Source organism: Myotis myotis, unplaced genomic scaffold, assembly GCF_014108235.1.
Source record: "Myotis myotis isolate mMyoMyo1 unplaced genomic scaffold, mMyoMyo1.p scaffold_m19_p_41, whole genome shotgun sequence".
Lineage (NCBI taxonomy): Eukaryota > Metazoa > Chordata > Mammalia > Chiroptera > Vespertilionidae > Myotis > Myotis myotis.
In genome coordinates, this window is record NW_023416348.1 from 594,328 (window position 1) to 614,298 (window position 19,971).

At 52.0% G+C, this 19,971-nt stretch overlaps 2 protein-coding genes across 6 annotated transcripts in view; one reads left to right on the forward strand and one right to left on the reverse strand.

Moving 5' to 3' along the window:
- TECPR2 (tectonin beta-propeller repeat containing 2) overlaps nt 1-12,341 on the reverse strand; it is a 66,119-nt gene extending 53,778 nt beyond the window's left edge. For 2 of the 5 annotated variants that reach the window (XM_036306512.1, XM_036306516.1), the window contains exons 1-3: nt 12,200-12,340; nt 10,015-10,305; nt 1,820-1,948 (exon numbers count right to left, since the gene is read on the reverse strand). In XM_036306512.1, coding sequence (XP_036162405.1) covers nt 1,820-1,948; nt 10,015-10,233 — 348 coding nt within the window. In that variant the 5' untranslated portion in view covers nt 10,234-10,305; nt 12,200-12,340. Of the gene's footprint in view, nt 1-1,819; nt 1,949-10,014; nt 10,306-11,317; nt 11,807-12,199 lie in introns of those variants that run through there. The other 3 variants (XM_036306517.1, XM_036306515.1, XM_036306513.1) reach the window with 3 other exon arrangements.
- Nucleotides 12,301-19,644, forward strand: LOC118655074 (cyclin dependent kinase 2 interacting protein). The gene is made up of 5 exons (XM_036306520.1): nt 12,301-12,436; nt 14,307-14,475; nt 16,266-16,395; nt 18,099-18,228; nt 19,176-19,644. Exons 1-5 carry the CDS (start codon nt 12,430-12,432, stop codon nt 19,376-19,378), a joined length of 639 nt encoding a protein of 212 aa, XP_036162413.1. The 5' UTR covers nt 12,301-12,429; the 3' UTR covers nt 19,379-19,644.
- The last annotated feature ends 327 nt before the right edge of the window (nt 19,645-19,971 follow it).

Sequence of the window (19,971 nt, forward strand, 5' to 3'; positions counted from 1 at the left end):
TGGTTCATCTAATGGTAAAGTGGCTTATCATGCAATGAATTCAGACCGAGTCATCCAGACCAGTCATACTTCTGTGCAAAGAACTGAATTAGAAGCTATCAAGGCTGCACTGCAGGATATCCAAGAGCCTCTTAGTTTTATTTCTGATTCTGCCTATGCTGCTGGCCTGGTAAACAGAATTGAGACTGCTCGATTAAAATGACTCAGTGACACAAGCTGTCATTTCCAACAATTCTGTAAAAAATAGAAAATTCAACACATTACAGGACTACCATATAATTCCCAAGGACAGGCAATTATAGAACGCCATCAGTGGCTAAAATCCCAACTTGAAAAACAAAAAGGGGGAACAGTGGTGAAATCTCCTGTAAGTAAACTACACCAAACCTTAGTAACTTTAAATTTTTTCACTTGTAAACGCTGATGGCAAGACACCTATGGAATTACACTGTTGTCAGAATAAACCAAAGGAAAATGGTTTGGTTAAATGGAAAGATCCCGAGTCTGGTTTATGGAAGGGTCCCGACCCCTTGTTAACCTTTGGTCGAGGATATGCTGGTGTATTTCCAGAAAACTCCTCCAAGCCCCTGTGGATTCCTGCCAGAAACATGAATCTGCGGAGAAGGACTGAACAAATGAATTAGGACCTTGCACCTGGAGCCTCAACCTGTATCTGTGGCTGCAGACAATTGACTACTCCAGCCACATATAGGAGTAGCCCCAAGCAACATACTGAAGGAATGGAAGGAGAACGAGACAGAGATGGAGAAGCGGCACCATCTCCTGGAGATGGCGGCTGGAGGAGGTGCAGGGTACCCAGAGAAGCTTCTTGTCCCTCCATTCAAAAGACTGAGAATTGCGATGTGGAAACGCAAGGCACCGAGGTGTCAACATGGGGTCAGCTGAAGAAGTTAAAGACTGAAGTCCAGCAGATAGGAGAAAAGCAAGAAGTGGAAGCTACTCGCTCAACCATGTTTCTGGCTATGCTAGCATTGGTTAGCTGCCAGTCTTCTGTAAAGCCTTGCACAGCCAAGTCCGAGGACTCTGAGTAGATAACTTTCATTTTATAGCTGAAAATGTTAACATGTCTGTAGTTTGGTTTTTGCATTGGCATTGTTTTGTTATTGTTTCAATAGCCAGAGTTTTGTTCTTGATATTCAAGTTTTATTTTTATGGATATTATAATAGGTTAAAAACAAAAAAATGGGGAGATGTAGGGAGCGGCTATTGGGCCAAGCCTCGGACTGACCTGTGGCAGGGCCACAAACAAGGCCCAGCTTGGAGGGCAGAGCCCTCCTAGCATAATTCAGCTTAACCTTATAGTCCTCCCTAATTTCTTCCTAAGCAGCTAATGGGCTGTGGGAGGTGCAGCAAGTGCTGCCAAAACAAGGTGCAACTCACAAGAGCATTGTAATCATGTTGACCACTTCTCTTGTTTTGCTTTGTGTGCTCTGACTATAAGATAAAGCTTTGGCTTGCAGGCTGGGTCTCTCTGTGTCGGAGATCCACCTAGCCCCAGCTGTATTCTCTTTGTGTTTTCTGATCCTTCACCGCCCCCCTCAGGTTCACCCATGGCCATGCTGGCATGGCACACCTATGTACCTTCAAAACCCAGAGGACAGCCAGAGATTACCCAGTGGAATTTAAATCACCACATGTGCTTTTTGCCAAGTGTCCTACCAGAACAAAAACGCTACCTGATGACCAAGAACACAGTGTGAGCTTTCCTGGCCATTGCTGTCTAGGCAGATGAGGATTTTCACTTAAAACCCTGGGGATTTGCCATGATGGTCAGAGATGCTGAACCCTGTTGGCTCACCTGCTTGTTCCTCCCGGGCAGCAACGACACCAGCTGGAAGACAGCAACCCTCCCGGAGGCTGTGCCTGCGGCCACCAGGTCATCGAAGCAGCTCAGCAGCTTCACCACCGTGATGGCTTCTGTTTTCCCCTGAAAGAGGAAACATGCAAACACCTGTCAGCAGGCGGCTTCCGGAAAACATCCTGGCGGAGAGGACCCTGCAAAGGCAGCAGCTCTCTACCCCTGGGAAAGTGCACACGGTGCAGGGAGATGATGGAATCTGCTAAACCCTCCTTCCCATTTCAGGTTTGTAACTGTTGAAATGACAACATGAAAAACTGCATTTCTGATGAAGGAAATGCTGATCACCCAAGTGTAACATACTGAGAGGTCTCCACCCAGACAGGGGTCAGGAGTCAGGACGAGAAGAGCCGCCCAGGCCGAGCTCTGCTTTCTCCTCTCCGTGGCCCCGTCTCTCACACTGTGGGGGCCCAGTCGGCGAGACAGCACCTCCGCAAGAGCTTTGGAAATGACTTCTGGTGCATTCTGGTTCTTAGACCAGTAATCAGCAAGTGACACTGATTCAGGCTTACCACCATGGTTACTACGCAGCATGTGTCCGGCACTGCGCCGACCAGGCTTCCAGTCCACGTAAGTGATCATCTTTATCCTGAGACCATTCATTCAGAAAGTGACACCCGTTTTGACCTCGCTGCCATGACGAGATCCCCAGTGCGCCACTGTGACCCCACTGTGGTGATTTAGGTGGTGGTCAGCTGGTCGAACGGTACTGAGCCAGGTGCTATGGTAACATAAGCTAAAGCAGGTCGTGGTCACCCTTAAAGCTTTGCTGTGGCAACATGCACTGCCGCCCGCAGCCAGTGGGGAAGCTAATGACTAAGCTCGGCTCACGTTCCTCTGGCCCTTCAGGGCTTTCAGGGGTCCTGGGCTACAAATACCTTCGTGGCACAGGGTGCGGGTTTGGGTTGGAAACTGAAGGAAAGAAAGGAGGAGCCCTCGAAAAGTCCCGATTTTGCCAATGCGTCAGTCAGAGGGGATTCGAAGTGGGGTGCAGAGGGGGAGGGCCAGTCAGGAAGACCAGTAGAGAGCCTTTGGGGTCCTTAGGCTGCAGGTAGTATTTGCCACCCCGAGAAGGGCAAACTGAACGGGCAGAGGCAGTGCCCTTGGTGAAGACAGGAGACCCTCCACACCCGCTGAGTGACAGCAGCAGCAGTGAGAACCACACGGGCCTCTCGTGGGCTGAGCGTGTCCCAGCTGGTGAAGCACATGCAGTGTTGCCGCCTGCAGTCCTCAAACTACCACGTGGGTAGGTGCTGTCCTCACTGCCCAGAGGGTCAAGGGCTTGTCGAAGGCCCTGTGGCCTTGGGGTGCCTCCCGGAGGCCCTGCTCGCCTGGGCTTTCTCTGCAAGCGAGTCCACAGGCCTGGCAGCCAAGGCCGGGAGGCGCGTGGAAGGAAGCGAGGGAAGGACCTGACCACCTGGAATGCGGGTGACATGACTGAGGTTCCATTAGCAGAATCCGTTGGTGCTGCTTCGAGGGGAGAAAGTGACAGGATGAGCCCCAATGTTTTAGACATTATGGTTATTTTTTCCATCTTCCTAGTAATTCACTGTAATTTACAAAACTACCAATCAATAATGGTTTGGAAATTAAAAACAGAAAATTGGTTTGAGGCACTTAGAGAATATAATTCATGTACTAAAAATATGAAGTAGATCCATATTTATAGATATGTTACATGAAAAAAAAGCAAATAACAGAACAATATAAAGATTTGATTCAATGTGTTTTTTATAAAAACACCAATCATAAATGTAATAGATTTTTTAAATTCTCTATTTTGGTTGTTAGTTCAGTTTGTTCATTGAATTCCACAAATGAGTGAAATCATAAGGTACTTGTCTTTCTCTGACTGGCTAATTTCACTTAGCATCACGCTCTCCAGGGCCGTCACTGCTGTGCAAAGGAGAATATTCCTTCCTTTTCACAGCTGAGTAGTGTTCCATGTGGAAACGTATCACAGCTGTGTTCTCCACTCACCCACTGATGAGCACTGGGCTGCTTTCATAGACATGACAGTCTCGACATGGTAGCAGGATGCTGGAAAGGGGCTATTTTCCCTGGGAGTTTGTGATTATAAAAAGCGCCACCAGCCCTGGCCAGTGTGGTTCAGTTGGTTGGAGTGCCGTCCTGTACACCAAAAGGTTGCAGGTTCACTTCCAGGTCGGGGCGGGTATGAGAGGCAACTGATGAATGTTTCTCTTCCTCTCTCTCTCTCTAAAATAAAAATAAGAAATAAAACCACCACATCAGGAATCAAAATCATTTACTAGAAATCTTACCATGTCTTAGCATAAATTTACAACAGTGTGTAATTTTTCCAAACGGTTTCAAAATAAAACTCGTCACACCTCTGGGCTGGTGCCTGAATATCTGTGTGTGGTGCTCAGATACCTGCTCTAGTAAACCAATGTGCTGAGTCCAAGTTAATATTATTCAATACAATCTTCTATATATATAAAAGGTTAATATGCAAAATGTCTCCTCAGAGTTCCATCGCTTGCTATGACGTGTGCTGACCACCAGGGGCGGCACAGAACATGGCGGGCGACCAGCAGCAGTGGCAGGTGCTGAGGGAGCAAGGGAAGGAGGAGGCAGGGAGGCGGGAGGCAGGGAACCTGATCAGCCCTGATCACCGGCCAGGCCGAGGGACCCTACCTGTGCATGAATTTTGTGCACCGGGCCTCTAGACATTAATAAGTGTTACAGTTCTTGACTCAATAACCAAAACATCCCAAGAATCAGATCATCCACATTTAACTACATTTCACATAGAAACAAAATATGAGGCTTCAACTTCTGATCGTATCATCTAGCTATTCCAAAAAACATTTCTCTCTAAATATCTAGAAATGCTGAGTAAGATACATAAAAACATCCTTCTAAATGCATAGCTGATCTCTAAAAAGTAAAACCATTTACAGGAGCCAAAATCAAAAAGAATATTGCCAAACCAGGACAGAAGCCAGCCCTGAAGCTGCAGGCTTCCCTGGACTACCTGGCTGGCACCAGAACCTCGGGCTTCAGGTCAGATGAGGTAGAGACTGGAACCCATAACCCCTGCCAAAGCCAGAACCCCTGTGAATCCAGCCCTCAGAGGAAGGGTGGACGAGGGGAACGGACCTGCTGGCAAAGGAGGCTGACAATGAACTCGCCTTATCTCAGGCACTGATGACAGTGAGTAAAGAATCTTCCCTAAGAATCTGCAGTCACGAGCCTGCCCCACTCAGCATCAGACTTTGAATTTTTCATCCTTTCCGCTAAAAAGAAACTCGGTGCCAGGCAATTTAACTGAAGCACTTGCAGGTGAGGAGCACACGGAGGTGCCTGGCAGAGTGAATGTAAACCCCACCCGCGTCCCCAGGTCCCTCAGCATCTCGATGTGAGGATCAGCCATGTAATTAGGAATGGCCATAGGGAAACAGGCCCATGAAGAAGAGTCAACTCCGGGAACATCCACCCCAAAGCACCTGTCAGAGGGGAGCTTTGTTCCCAGGCAGGAGGTCGGCCCGCCTAGGTCCCGGCAGCACTGTCGCTGGCCGTGGTCTCAGAACGCGCATGTGGCGGACTGAGTGCCCACTGACGCCGCCCCCACAGCAGTCATTACCATGCGACACACAAAGTCAAAAGACACTGACGAACACTCTATTTTATTTGAAGAGATCGAATATTTGAGGGTTACTTTTCATGACTGAAGCAGGATGCACAAACCCTTACAGGGTATCCAAACACTAGGGCTAAAATCCACTATTAGTATCTCTTTCGGAAGTATTTCTGTTTCACAAAACCAATCTTTCATGTTAACACATTATTTAAAAATGGGAATTTCACTGCACTAACTTCATTAAACTCCAAGCGAGTCTGATCTCTCACACCAGGCTACAATGAGAGGTGGGCCTCACCCGCATCACAGAGCTGCTGGTTCCGGTGAGATGGACAGTGAAGGGGTCAGCAGGAAGTGCTCACTATCGGCTTTGCTGTGCTTGTGCAGGGACACCAACAGCCGGGCTGCTCGCAGGGGCCTGACGGCCTGGGCAAAGGAGCAAGACCCACCAGCCGCGCCCAGCGTGTCGGCACCGACACCCGTGCAGGTGGTCTGGGAAGGATGGGGTCCACTCCACAGGGGCACAGCAGGGGAGGGCAAGCACGGTGCTGCCCGTAGGATGCCTCATGCATGGGACTGTCCTCATTTTCATTTGAAAACGAGGAAATACGATCACATGAAAAGACAATTTACAACATAACCATACACAGCAGCGTGAAGGGTTATCATAGAACAAGCACCGCAATCCCATTTCGCTTGGGAAGGGGAACATCCAGAACAACTCCGAAGCCCTCTGTGCCCCTCCCTGACTCACAACACCACTCCCGAGACTGGGTGAACCTGGCCTCCATGTCCTCACACACGGAGGTGTGGCCCCCAGCCTCCCTGCCTCAATGCCCAATCTCCTTAGTGTCCTGGTGTTGATCAGCCCAGGAAGGCTGCCTCTCCATCACCAAATGCACAAGAAGTGCAAGTTCAAGCCAAATTACATTTTACAGTGAACGAAGTGGCGAACAAACCAGAATGCTCTGTAGGCACGAGCCATACACTCCTCTACGCTAACGTACATGCGCAGCAAGTTTTAGTCCAAAAGCTTCCTGACAAGCATGGAGCCATTTCTGATGAAACCACTGAAGCGTTAGAGCCAGCACACCCAGGGGGTCATGGCTCCCAAAGGGCCCCGCCCTCAGCCGCGGGAACCGGCCTATGCTGCAGCAGGCCACCCACTTCCTGTCACAGCCTCTTTGCTTTCGGGAAGGGGACAGCTAGTCTTATCCTGGCCTGGGCGCTGTGCTTCCAGCTCGGTCAGGGGCCTGTCCCTCTCAGACCTCATCTACTGTGTCGCCAGCTCCTGTTCCCCTCTTTTGCAACTTCCTCGGGGCACTTGTTGCCTCACTGTGACAACTTAACTTCCTCAAATAAAAGCCAATAATCAAAAAATTTAACAAGTAATTCGACAGGAGCTGGGAATGGCTTCCCGGACAAACATGTCACCATTAGGAGAGCCGGCAGCCCACTTAGGCTCTGGGCAGGCAGCTTTCCCTCCATGCATGAGACCAAACTGCAGGGGGACAGACGTGCAGGGGGACAGCAGTGCAGGGGGGACAGACGTGCAGGGGGACAGACGTGCAGGGGGACAGGAGTGCAGGGGGGACAGGAGTGCAGGGGACAGGAGTGCAGGGGGACAGCAGTGCAGGGGGACAGCAGTGCAGGGGACAGGAGTGCAGGGGGACAGGAGTGCAGGGGGTACAGCAGTGCAGGGGGACAGCAGTGCAGGGGGTACAGCAGTGCAGGGGGACAGGAATGCAGGGGGGACAGGAGTGCAGGGGGGACAGCAGTGCAGGGGGTACAGCAGTGCAGGGGGACAGGAGTGCAGGGGGGACAGGAGTGCAGGGGGGACAGAGCGAGCGGAGGAAAGGACCGCTAGCACGTCCAATGACCAAAGGACCTGAATATTCTGAAATATTTAAGAAGACTCAAATAAGATACGAATTCATTATATTTATAAGAATTGTTTTACTGGTTTCCTTCTTTTACTAACAAGAACCACAGTTTAAAGTGTGAATACTTAGCCTGGCTGGCATGGCTCAGTGGTTGAGCATCCACCTATGAACCAGGAGGTCAGGGTTCGATTCCCAGTCAGGGCACATACCGGGTTGCGGGCTCGATCCTCAGTGTGGCGTATGCAGGAGGCAGCAGATCTAGGATTCTCTCTCATTATTGATGTTTCTATTCCTCTCTCCCTCTCCCTTCCTGAAATAAATAAAAATATCTGTACACTAGTATATAAAAGCCTAAGCGACTGGATGACCAGTAGCTATGATGTGCACTGACCACCAGGGGGCATATGCTCAACGCAGGAGTGGAAACCACAGGCATGGAAACATGGAACAGACTGATGAATCTCAGAGGGAAGGGGGGAGGGAGGAAGAGATTAGTCAAAGATCTTATATGCATACTAGAGGCCCGGTGCACAGCCTGGCCTGAGGGGATCAGGCCGAAATTGGCTGACATCCCCTGAGGGGTCACGGATTTGAGAGGGCACAGGCCAGGCCGAGGGACCCGACTGATGCATGGTATTAAAACAAATAAAACGAAAAACAGTGTGAATACTTATACAATATTTAATGACCTAAAGCAGTGGTTGCCAACCAGTGGTCCGTGAGGTCCTAAAGGTTGGCGACCACTAACCTAAAGGGAAACAAAGGACCTGCTTTTCTGGACTAAAGCCCTTCACTTCACTCAGAGCTCAGTTCTGACTCATTAGACTCCCAGCTGGGTTCTGATCCAGTTAGACTCCCAGCTCGGTTCCGATCCCCGTTAGACTCCCAGCTAGGTTCTGACTCTCCTGTGAGCCTCCCAGCTCCATGTGGCAGGTACCTGGCCTGTTTTGTGCTCTCCTGCACCCCCAGGACCTCGGATGGGCCTGGCACAGTGAGCGCTGGACACATGCTTACTGATGTATGCACAGGACAGCAGGTGTGGCAAAGGGGCAGAAATGAGGACCAGCATGGCTGTGGATGGGCAAAGAGTTATGAAGGCAAAGCCACGAAATCTCAACAACCTGCTGAGTGCTAACAAGGGAGATCATACATTTAATTCCAAAACAGAAAATCAGAAACTCAGGGCACGTTACCTTTCTGATCCATTCCTATGTATGTCACAGTATGTTTAACAAGTTTATAACACTTTTATACTTATTATTAGCTCCTCACAACATTTCTCCGTGCTTCTGCCACTCACTAGCAAGAATTTCTTGTGTCGCCATCTGCTCTCTCTAACTAACTTGTGTAGAGAAAAGAAAAGGTTTCCAAAAAGGATTATTCTTGAAAACACATGCCAGCCTCTGCTTATCACGTAAAAGGTCTGCTTTCTTCTTTAGGAACATACTTCATCTGAAAAAATGCTCTTTCAGCCCAGCCAGTGTGGCTCTGAGGTTGAGCGTCGGCCCATGAGTCAAGAGGTCACCGGTTCAGTTCCCGGTCAGGGCACATGCTCGGGTCGCAGGCTTCATCCCCAGGAGGGGGAGCGCAGGAGGCAGCTGATTGATGTTTCTCTCACATCGATGTATCTATCTCTCTCTCCCTTCCTCTCTCTGAAATAAATAAAAATATGTTTTTAAAAATATATTTAAAAAAATATATTAATATAAACTCTAGAGCCGGTCTGCCCAAATTCAGACAATATTGCCACCATTCACTAACTCCTGACCTTGGGCAAGTCCCTTAATCTCTGTGTCTCAGTGTCTCCCTGGTAAAATGGGGATCAAAATAACACCCACCTCATCGAATTTTTCTGAGCATGTGATGAGTTAATGCATATATGTAAAGGTTAAATGATGCCTGGCATATAGTAAGTGCTACATGCATGCTAACCATTTTTGTTAGTTCAAACTGAGTATAGCCCTAGCTGGTTTGGCTCAGTGAATAGAGCAGGCGTCCTCAAACTATGGCCCACGGGCCACATGCGGCCCTCCGAAAACATTTATCCGGCCCACCGGGTGTTTTTGCCGCCGCTGCCTGTCCTGCTTAGCAGCCAACTCGTCCCGGGCCCGCAGTGCGCATGTGTGGAATGTCTGAGGGACAGTGAACTGGCCCCGTTTAAAAAGTTTGAGGACCTCTGGAATAGAGCGTTGGCCTGTGGACTAAAGGGTCCCGGGTTCAGTTCTGGTGAAGGGCATAGGCCTGGGTTGCACACTCGATCCCCATTAAGGGTGTGCAGGAGGAAGCTGATCAATGATTTTCTCTCGTTATTGATGTTTCTATCTCTCTTGCCCTCTCCCTTCCTCTCTGAAATCAATAAAAATGTATTTTTTAAAAATCCCTCCTTCCAAAATTTCCTGCTAAGTATTAAACACTAAAATATTCTCTTTTAAAATGATGCTAGATTTTTCTGGAGGAAGGAGAGAAAAAAACCACAATGTTTTAATCTATAGCCCACCTCAATTAAAGATGATTTCAAAGTATTGTCTGGGTGAGAATCTAAGGCCATATGCCAGTAAATGGACAGTAAACTGTCCCACGCTGGAACTCACAAACAAGCAGACATCAGCCAGGGCTCAGGCACGGCATGCAGAGGACAGCGGACTCACCTCGAAGTTGTACTTCTTCATCCGGCTGAGGCGCCGGCAGTACAGGTAGAGCATGCCAGTGCTGCTGCCCACGGCAATGTAGTCCCCGCTGGTGTCGAGGGCTGTCAGGTAGACCGCCACAGAGCGGAAGCCCTTCTGGATCTTGGCGGGAATGGCGTTGAGGAGATAATACAAAGGGCAGAACTCCCTGAACGTAACAGGCTCCGATGGGGACGCCATGGCCACGGTTCCCACGGCTGATCTTCAGGGAGGGAAAGGAGTGTTGGCTTGGCATCTAGGGACACCTGGGGGCTAGAGAACAAAGAGAAGTCACGTTGGGTAGTGAGAACAGGAACTCTCAGGCAGGTAGGAACCACCTGGAGCCGCACTAAACAGAGAAAGCATCCAGCTGTCATTCGGACCACTTGTTATTGTTGTTTGGAGCATTTTAATTCAAAGTGCACTTCATTATGTACTGACCCCTGTAATTTACATTGTGAAAATACTGTGGAAGGGGTGGAAATATTAAAAACAGTTCTTATTCCCAAGTAGCTTATGATCTAGCCAGGGAGCCAAAGAAACTGAAAATATGCAACTCCACCCAGGCTCAGGTGTGCATCCGGGGGTCCTGATGAGAAGAGGGAGAGTGGTGCGGTCAGAATGGGACAGGCTTTGCGGAAAACATCCTGAACGCTGATGTCTGCCAGGAGAATGGAAGGTGGAAGCAGCAGGGACGACTCTGCACTGGAACAGCGGACCAGCCCCACGCAGCAGGCTGGGCAGCCGGCGGGCGGGAAGCCTGCAGGGCCTCTCACCCGTTCCTCCCTGAGGCCCACACCTCTTGGCACTTCGGATTCAAAGCTTCCTTAGATACCCAGTCCTTACACAGTGCATTACAACTGACAAAGTGACTCGTTTAACCCTCACCCTCCCCTACAGGCCAGGTGCTGGCATCTTCCCCAACTTTATTTATTTTTTATACGTTTTTAAATTGATTTCAGAGAGGAAAGGAGAGAGACAGAAACATCAATGATGAGAGTGAATCATCGTTCAGCTGCCACCTGCAGGCCTCACACTGGGGATGGAGCCCACAACCCGGGCATGTGCCCTGACCGGGAATCCAACTGGGACCTCCTGGTTCAAAGGTCAACGCTCACCACTGAGCCACACTGGTGGGGCCGAAGCCAACTTTAGAGGAAGGTGCAGAAGGCCAGAGGCTCAAGACCAAGGGCTGGGACCCGAATCTAGGGCTGCCCTCCAAGTCCTTCCCTTCCCCAGGTCACAGGCACAGCTCTGACGGCAGCTACAGGTGGGCGCTGCGCACCTGACCAGGCTGGGGGGCGCCTAACCCTTGGGCCCACGGAGACTTCAGGCCCTCGCCGAGGCGCCCGGGGTGCTGGGTCGCAGCCTGTTCCAGCGGTGGGTCCCTCCGTCTGCGGAGCTGACCTGACGGGCTGACCGCCAACCTTCTCCAGTGACACTCGCCAGGGGCCCTGCCGGCCCCGCCTTCTCCCGGGATGCGCTCCCGGTCACTCAGCCGCTGCTCCTGCTGCTCAACCCCCGGTCTCTGCGGGAACGTCCCCTCCCGGCCCCCCGGGCCCCTCAAGCGGCTCCTGGGCGACAGAGTCCGCCCCGTGCAGCTCGCCCCCCAGCAGCCCGGGCGGTACCCCCTGCCGCCCGCAGAGCCCGAGGCGGCGGAACAAAGCCCGAAACCTGGCGAGAAAGCGGGGCCGAGCCGCCCTTCGGCACCGGCACACCGGCCGCCGGCGCCGGGCCAGCGCCTCGCCTCCCAGACCCGTCCCCCCTCCACCGGCGCAGCAGGAACGGGCCACCGGTTCCCGGGATGAACTGGGCTCCGCGCGGGGACGTCGCCGCCCGCGGACCTGCCCACCGCTCACCCGCACGGCCCGTCCTGCCGGCCTGAGCCCGGGACAGAGGCGCCGCTGTGCGCACCCCCGGGACGTGCCGGGGCTGCGGCCCACGAGGGTCCATCCCGAGCCCGGGCGGGGGCGGCGGGGCGGAGCCGGGGAACCGGAGCCGGGCGGGGGGCGGGCGACAGCTGCTGCCAGGCGGCGCTCCGTGTGCGGACACTCAGCCTCGGCGGCCGCGCGGTCGCCACGGGAGCGGGACAGCGAGGCGACCCCGAGGCGGGGGGGGGGGGGCGGGGGCGAGGGGCGCGGGGCGCCGGCCGCGTCGCCGGACTCACCTCCCGCGGCGGCCCCTCGGGCACTCGGACGCTCGGCGCCGCCGGCGGAAGGGGCGGGTGGAGGCCGGGCCGCGGGGGCTGCCGGGAGCCCGCTCCCTGGGCCGCCGGGCCCGCCCCACCGAGGGACAGCCCGCTCCTCTGGGGCTAGAGCGGCGACGGGCGGAAGTGACGTAACTTCCGGCGGCGTGGGCGGGGCCCCGGCCTCCTTCCTGGGATATCAGCGGGCTCCCATGGAAGGTGCGTGAAACGGGCCGCCGTCCGGGGCGGGTGGGAGGCGGGAGCGGCGCGTGGGACGGGTTCCGTGCATGGCCCCAGCCCCGGCCCGCGTGGGCTCCGCATCGGCCTGGGGCCGTCAGCCTGGCCGAGCCCCGGTTTCCCCTGCGTGGGGCGGGACAGTGTCTGCGAGAGGCGCAGGTCCCGACGCTCCCATTGCAATCGTCCTTCCAAGTGAGCGTCGCGGAGCCGGTGCCCCGACCTCCCCGGTCCGTGCGGGCTCAGTCCCCGCGCTTGCACCGAAAGCTGCCATTCGCGAGCGTGGTGCTCTGACTACGGGTCCCCCCAGATGCGTACACACACTGTCAGCTGGTCTAGTCACCGGAATGCTTTCCTGAGTCCCGTGAGCCTCTCTACCCAAGGGAGGGGTCTTGGAAGCTCCCATCCATAGCAGGTAGTTCGGAAGCACAGGCAACAGCCAACCTGGGCTTGCTGTTGGCATGTGAAGTGGAAGGTTGGGGGAAGGGACAGGCTTGTAGGACTGAGCCCTGAACCTTCGGGATCCGAGGCCCTCTTCGGTGAGTGTCAGAATTGAGGTTACTGCTCGGTGGTGATGGAAAGCCGCATTGGAGAGGTCCTCGGGATAACACTACGCTGGATACCTGCCAGTGCCAGGCCCTCACAGCTTGACATACGTCATCTAATCTTTACATCAACTCTCTGAAGTAGCTGTATGGCATCCCCGTTTTACAGATGAGAACATTGAGGCCCCTAGAGGTTAACTAAGGCGCCCAAGATTGCACAGCTGGCAAGGGCAGAGTTGGGATTCTAACCAGTCAGTATGGTCTTCAGCATCTAGACTCCAAACTGTACCGCTGTGTGTGCTGGACTCCTTAAGGGGCCTCCCACAGAATGTGGACTTTATCCTGTGGACCAGAACCCTTTGAAGGGTTCTAAGTAGGGAGGGAGGGAGGGCACGGGAGGTCTGGAAGAGAGCTGGCTTTTGCCGGTCTGAGGGTTGCTTTCCGCAGGCGCTGGGATGCGGGTGAGTCTTGGAGCATGGGCAGCACTGGCCCAGGAAAGGACAGAACTTTCCAGCAGAAAGGACTGCCTGTGCAAAGGGCTGCAGGTGACTCCACTTTCCAGGCGCTGCCAGGAGCTCATTTTAGCTGTAGGTTAAGGGGTTGCGGTGGAGAGGAAGCCAGGTCCTGAAGGACTTGGGACTGCCTCCTGCGTCCTCAGCACTGAGGTGGCCTCTGCATCTCTAGGGCCAGCCTGGCCAGTGTCTGGAGAAGCACGAAGCTCTGATCAAATGTGGGGCAGCAGTGCCTGAGGCAGGTGATGGGAGCCCTGGCTGGGGCCTGGAGGGCTTGGGCAGGAAGTCACACTCTGTCTTATCCCCAGCCTTTGAAAATGGTCCAAGTGCCCTTGGCTCGGTTGGAGCATCATCCCACACCCCAAAAGGTCGTGGGTTCAAATCTCGGTCAGGGCACATACCCAGGTTTTGGGTTTGATCCCCAGTTGGGGTGTGTGCGGGAGGCAGCCCATCGATGTTTTTCTGTTTCCCTTTTCCTCTTTCTAAAAAAAAATCAATTAAAGAATAAGAATAAAGACATTCATTGAAAGTGGTCAAAGTGCTTAAGGCAAAACTTTGTGGAGCCATTAAGTTGGGAAAGGGTCCAGCCATCTCCGGAGAGTCTTAAAATGTAAAAACAATTTTTTTGTTGTTGTTGTTCTGGGACCTTCCCCAGTCATCCATTCTTCTGTTTCCACGCTGTCTGTCCAGAAGATGTCGCGTGTCAGGTCGGCTTACAGTTGAGATTTATGAGGGCATTTGCCCTCCAACTACGATCAAGAATTTCACAATAACTGTGTTTCTTTTACTGCCTGTCAGCAAAGACCCTGGGAAGTGCAACGTCCCGGAAACCTGTCTTATCCGTTAGTGCGAGAAAAATTAAGGACAATGCAGCCGATTGGCATAATTTAATCATGAAGTGGGAAACCCTCAATGATGCAGGCTTTGCGACTGCAAACAACATTGCCAACATGAAAATCAGTTTACTGTAAGTACTGCCCGTGCTCCGAGCTCCGCAGCCTTCCTGCTTGGGCACACGTTTTAAGGGAGGTCTCTATGGACATGGATAAATTAAATTCTATTGAGTAAGAAAGTGGTAAAGCAGTATATGCAAGTGTGAACTATATGTGCACTTAAGTACAGATGACACTACATGCTGACCATGGTTGCATCTGTGCATGAAAGTATTGGAATGGATTGGTAGGACACAGGCTCAGCTCAGGACATTGGTCTCTTCTAGGAAGAATGAGTATTGGGGGTGGGGGTAGGTAAAGGGGACTTTGTCTTCATGAGGTTGCATTTTATATTGTGCTATTGTGACTTATAAGAAAACCATACTTGGTCTTCCTCCCTATTCCTGATACACAGCTCCGAAAATCCTTATAATTTCCTAGTTGCTAAGAGCAATGGGAGAATGTTTTGTTATAATGTTTGGTATTTTGTCCTCGAATAGTCCCCGTTCCTGAACTAGCTTCAGAGCGATAAGAGTGTCCGCTCATTTGGAACAAGCCCCTTCCCACCACATCTGAGTTTATGTAACTTTTGGTGACTTTTGGAAAGCCCCCAAGGTAGGGGGTGGTTGCCAAGGGAACCAGCCAGGCCATTAGAGGGTTGCACTTTCAGCACCACCCCTTAGCATCACCCCTCCGGGAGGTGAGGGGCTGGAAGTTGAATTAATCACCAGTGGCCAGTGGTCCAGTCCGTCCTGCCTGCATCATGCAGCCTCCATAAAGCCCCAAGAGCTTTAGAACTTCCGTGTTGTAAACAGGGTTACCTTGATGTGTGGGAAGGGTGTCCCAAGCCCCAAGGGACAGGAGCTCCCGTTTGGGGCCCCTCTGGACCTTGCCCCATGCGCCCCTTCATCTGGCTGTTCTTTAATACCCTTTGTCATAAGCCTGGAATCTATTGAGTAACCTGTTTTCCTGAGTCCCGTGAATGACTCTAGCAAATGACTTGAACTGGAGGACAGGGTTGTGGGATCCCTTGATTTATAGCCTGTCAGTCAGAAGTACAGGTAACAACTTGGACCCCTGGGAGGGTCACTCGTGGGGACTGAGCCCTTCACCTGTGGGATCTGTTGCTGTCTCCAGGTTAGATTATATATATAGAGGGTGTCACCAAAAAATGTATACACACACTTTGAACAATTATAAAGGCAGTGTTTTTCATTCTCAAAATTAAGCTATCAGCTGTTCAGTGTGTATGCACTTTTGGGGACAGCCTGTATATATGTTTTCTTAACCTCCTCAAAGTCCTAATTACATACGTTTGTTCTCCAGCTCACCTGTGTCCACAGGCGCGTCTAGGCTTCCCTTGCTGGCCAGGCCGCTGGCGCCACCGGAGGCGCTTGGAGCCTCCACTGTGTTTTCCTGGAGCCGGCTCAGCCGGTCCCAGTGCCCCGCATTCTCCCTTCTCTTTCATGTGGAATTTTCTCCTTCCGAGTTGCTTGTGACTCCCTAGGTCAGGGTCCTGCCCCGTGGGCCACAGCCTCAGGCTACACAGGCATCCCCAGCTTGTGAACTCATCTTCCTCACCAGCACCCCACCCTCCACCGAGGAGCCACAGGCTGAGTGTAATTGGCTTGTTCTCGTGGAAACTGAGTCACTGACGGATGTATTCATGGCATATGCCAATGAGTGAACACGTTGAACGACATGCAACACCTTTGCCGACCATCTGACATTACATGGATATTGAGTGTGCGCGAGTTTACCCTGACGTCTGAGGCGAGCTTAGCTTACGGACCGTGTTTTGTTGCCGCTCTTCCATTTCGTCCAGGAGTAAAGACAAGATCGAGTTGGAGAGCCGCAGCCCGGCTTGCGATGAGAATGCAGAGCAGAGGCCGCGGGAATACAGCGCGGAGCTGGAGGCGCTGTGTGAGGAGCTGCGGGTCACCTTGGACGGCTTGGTAAGACCCAAGGCCCCGGGGCGTGTCAGAGCTGCCTGGCTCTCAGGACACCGAGGGCGGTCTTCCCTGCTCACAAGTTGGATTTTCCCTCCTCAGCCTCCTCTGTTGGTCTCTTCCTCTGCCTGCCCTTTAAGTCTTGATGTCCCAAGATGCTGTCCTAGACCTTTGTTCTCTTGGTCCTACGTGCTGGCCGCTGCCAGGCCGCCCCCTCGCTGGGCTCCACGGTAAACATGCCAAGGCTTGGGGGGCCCCAGCGTCTCTGGTCACCTCTCAGCTCTGTCTGGAGGCAAATGGCGGTAGCTGTGCTACAGCAAAACCTTATTTATGGGCTCGGAAATTTCAATTTTATGTAATTCTCATATCTCACATGTATTCCTTTCGATTTGTTTTCAACCATCTAAAAGGCCCATTCTTGCCCTAACCGGTTTGGCTCAGTGGATAGAGCGTCGGCCTGCGGACTGAAAGGTCCCAGGTTCGATTCCGGTCAAGGGCATGTACCTGGATTGCGGGCACATCCCCAGTAGGGGGTGTGCAGGAGGCAGCTGATAGATGTTTCTCTCTCATCGATGTTTCTAACTCTTATCCCTCTCTCTTCCTCTCTAAAAAATCAATAAAATATATTTTTAAAAAAACTTTTTAAAAAATAAAAGGCCCATTCTTAGCTGGCAGCTGGTACAGAAGTAGGCTCCATGGGCGGTGGCCGAGGGTCCTGGTTGGCACACAAGAACCGCTCGCAGGGGTTAATGGACTGATGTCCGAAGGCCAGTGTCCCCCATACTGGCCACCAAACGTGGACAAGACACGTCGCCTCTTTGCAGGGCACAGGAATAGGGGTTTGCACGTTTGAACTTGGATAACTATCACTCACCCGTTAACATAAAGTCTTTACGTTTTAACTTCTCCTGATGGGAATGTTTTTTGGTGTGTTGGGGACTTAGCCTTTTCTTTCTTTTCTTTTTTAAAATATATTTTTATTGATATCAGAGAGGAAGAGAGAGAGAAACATCAATGATGAGAATCATTAATCAGCTGCCTCCTGCACGCCCCCTACTGGGGAATGAGCCTGCAACGCAAGCATGTGTCCTTGACCAGAATCAAACCCAGGACCCTTCAGTTCACAGGTGGACGCTCTATCCACTGAGCACACGAGTGAAGGCCAGCCTTTTCTGTAGATTGAAATGCAGTACCGACTTCAGACGGTGTGCAGGCTACTTGTCTCCTCTCAAGGATTAGGTTTTTGTAATTATCTCGTCCTTGGGACTCAGCCTTCCCTCTCGCCTGGAGCTGTACTGTGTTAGGAGACAGAGCAGGTATCCCCCCTCCACCCTCCTCTTCCTCCAAGAGGCTCCAGTAAACTCAGGCAGCTGATGAAAGAATCAGAAATGAAATCATTTACTGGCTCCCCCTCGCCTTCCACAGAAGCAGGAGCCTGCGCGGGATTGGTTCCTGCCGGTCTTTGGAATCGGAGTGAAGTGGGGCTGGAAATGGGGTTGTTACTGAAGTGATCCAGATGAGTGGCGTCATAGCAGCCATCTGCCTCCGTTGCCTGGATTTGCTGTACACGGAGCCAACAGGGTGGAATTACTGGACTTTTGGTCTCAACAGATTTACATGTCTTAGCTTTGAAATCTTAAGGAGCTGTTGAATGTGAGACTGGAGTAGATTTCAAATCTTATTCTCATTCCAAATTAATATCGTTTCAGACCAAAATACAGGTGAAAATGGAAAAGCTGTCTTCAACTACCAAGGGAGTCTGTGAGCTGGAAAACTACCATTATGGGCAGGACAGCAGCCGGCCGCCCCTGTTTCACACGTGGCCCACCGCCCACTTCTGTGAGTCCTCTCTGCCTGGCTGTCAGTGCGTTCGGAGAGCCTTTGTGCCATTTGGACCTGGCATGCCGAGACGCTGGCAGGCGTTCGGAGGAAGGAGCCCGGGGGTATCTTAAATAAATAGAGCATTTATTCTTGGCTTAATCATTAATCACCTAATCCAGTGGTCGGCAAACTGCGGCTCTCGAGCCACATGCGGCTCTTTGGCCCCTTGAGTGTGGCTCTTCCACAAAATACCACGTGCGGGCGCTCATGTACAGTGCAATTGAAACTTCGTGGCCCTTGCGTAGAAATCGATATTTTGTGGAAGAGCCACACTCAAGGGGCCAAAGAGCCGCATGTGGCTCGTGAGCCGCAGTTTGCCGACCACTGAAATCAAAGAATAATAAAAACACAATTAGAGACCCATGAAGCAGGTTGCCATTACTGGCCCTTTAAACCAGTGGGTAGAATGAAGAAAAACAAAATTTTTTAAGATGGTTCTTTTGCCTTTTGTTTGGTTTGAATAAGGATAATACTTCAGTGAACCTCATGGGAGAAGACTGCTTGGGCAATGGAACCCTTTGCTTTCATAAGTCCTATGAAGTAAGGTTATTTTTAGCTTTATTAGTCAAGAGAAGGGCTAAGCTACTTTATATTGACTGAGATCTCACTTTTCAGTGAGAAGTGGGTAAAACCAGCTAACTGGTGTGTATTGCAGTGTTGTCAGTTTGAGGTTAACCTACCATTTTAGCCTTGCAGGTTCCCAGTAGTTGGGAGGTTAGAGTTAGTCTTTGTATCGTGTACTTGCTGTGTGCTCCTGCTGAGGGCCGCAGCCAGGCGTGCACACCTGCCGGTCCTTGACCTCTTGACCTCTGCGCCGTAGCCGAATCTGGCGTTTAGCCAGCAGCTTCCTGCCCAGGTGCTTCCTTGTGTGGCTGCCATTAAGGGGAGACTCGCATTTCTTACAGACGAGGCTTCCCGCCGTCTCTCAGACATGTACGGGGCGGAGCTCCTCCTGAAGCGTACCATCGTGGATGGGCTGGCGCACACCGCGGACCACGACCTCTCCCTCACCTACCTGTCGCTGTGGCTGCACCAGCCCTACATACAGAGCAACAGCAGGCTGCTTCTTGAGAGCATGCTGCTCGAGACGGGGCACCGCTCGCTGTGACTCCAGGCTTCCCGCTGCTCTCCACCCCGCCTGCTCCACTGGCCCCTGCAGCACCCACGGTGGACTGTCTTGCATGTCATGCCCTGGGCTCTGGCCTGGCCACCTTCTTAGGGTCGTCCAGACTGGACCGGTTCACCAGCGCCCCACGGCCTATGCAAATGCACTGTGTCTGCTGCATACTGTCTGCCGCACAGTGTCACCGGTCGACCCACGGTGAACCCAACACCCCTGAGGACCTCGGCACAAAATAAATGAGTTCAACGGAAGGATGGTGTGATCCTGTTTCTGTAAATCAGGTGTATTTTACACAGGTGGCATTTTGTAGAAAATCCCTAGTTGTAGTGTTTTTACTTTATATTTATCTGTATTGTTTGAGTTCTTGAGTTTTGTAATTACAGCTAATGTTCAAAATAATATAGAGTTTGCCCAGCTGGCAGGGCTCAATGGTTGAGCATCAACCCATGAACCAGGAGGTCAAAGTTTGATTCCTGGTCAGGGCACATGCCCAGGTTGCCAGCTCAATCCCTAGTGGGGATATGCAGGAGGCAGCTAATCAGTTATTCTCTCTCATCATTGTTGATGTTTCTCTCTCT

Coding starts and splice junctions, on each gene's coding strand:
- LOC118655074 (XM_036306520.1), top strand. Junction 14,476..16,265: donor AACATGAAAATCAGTTTACT/GTAAGTACTGCC, acceptor CATTTCGTCCAG/GAGTAAAGACAAGATCGAGT. Junction 16,396..18,098: donor GGGTCACCTTGGACGGCTTG/GTAAGACCCAAG, acceptor ATATCGTTTCAG/ACCAAAATACAGGTGAAAAT.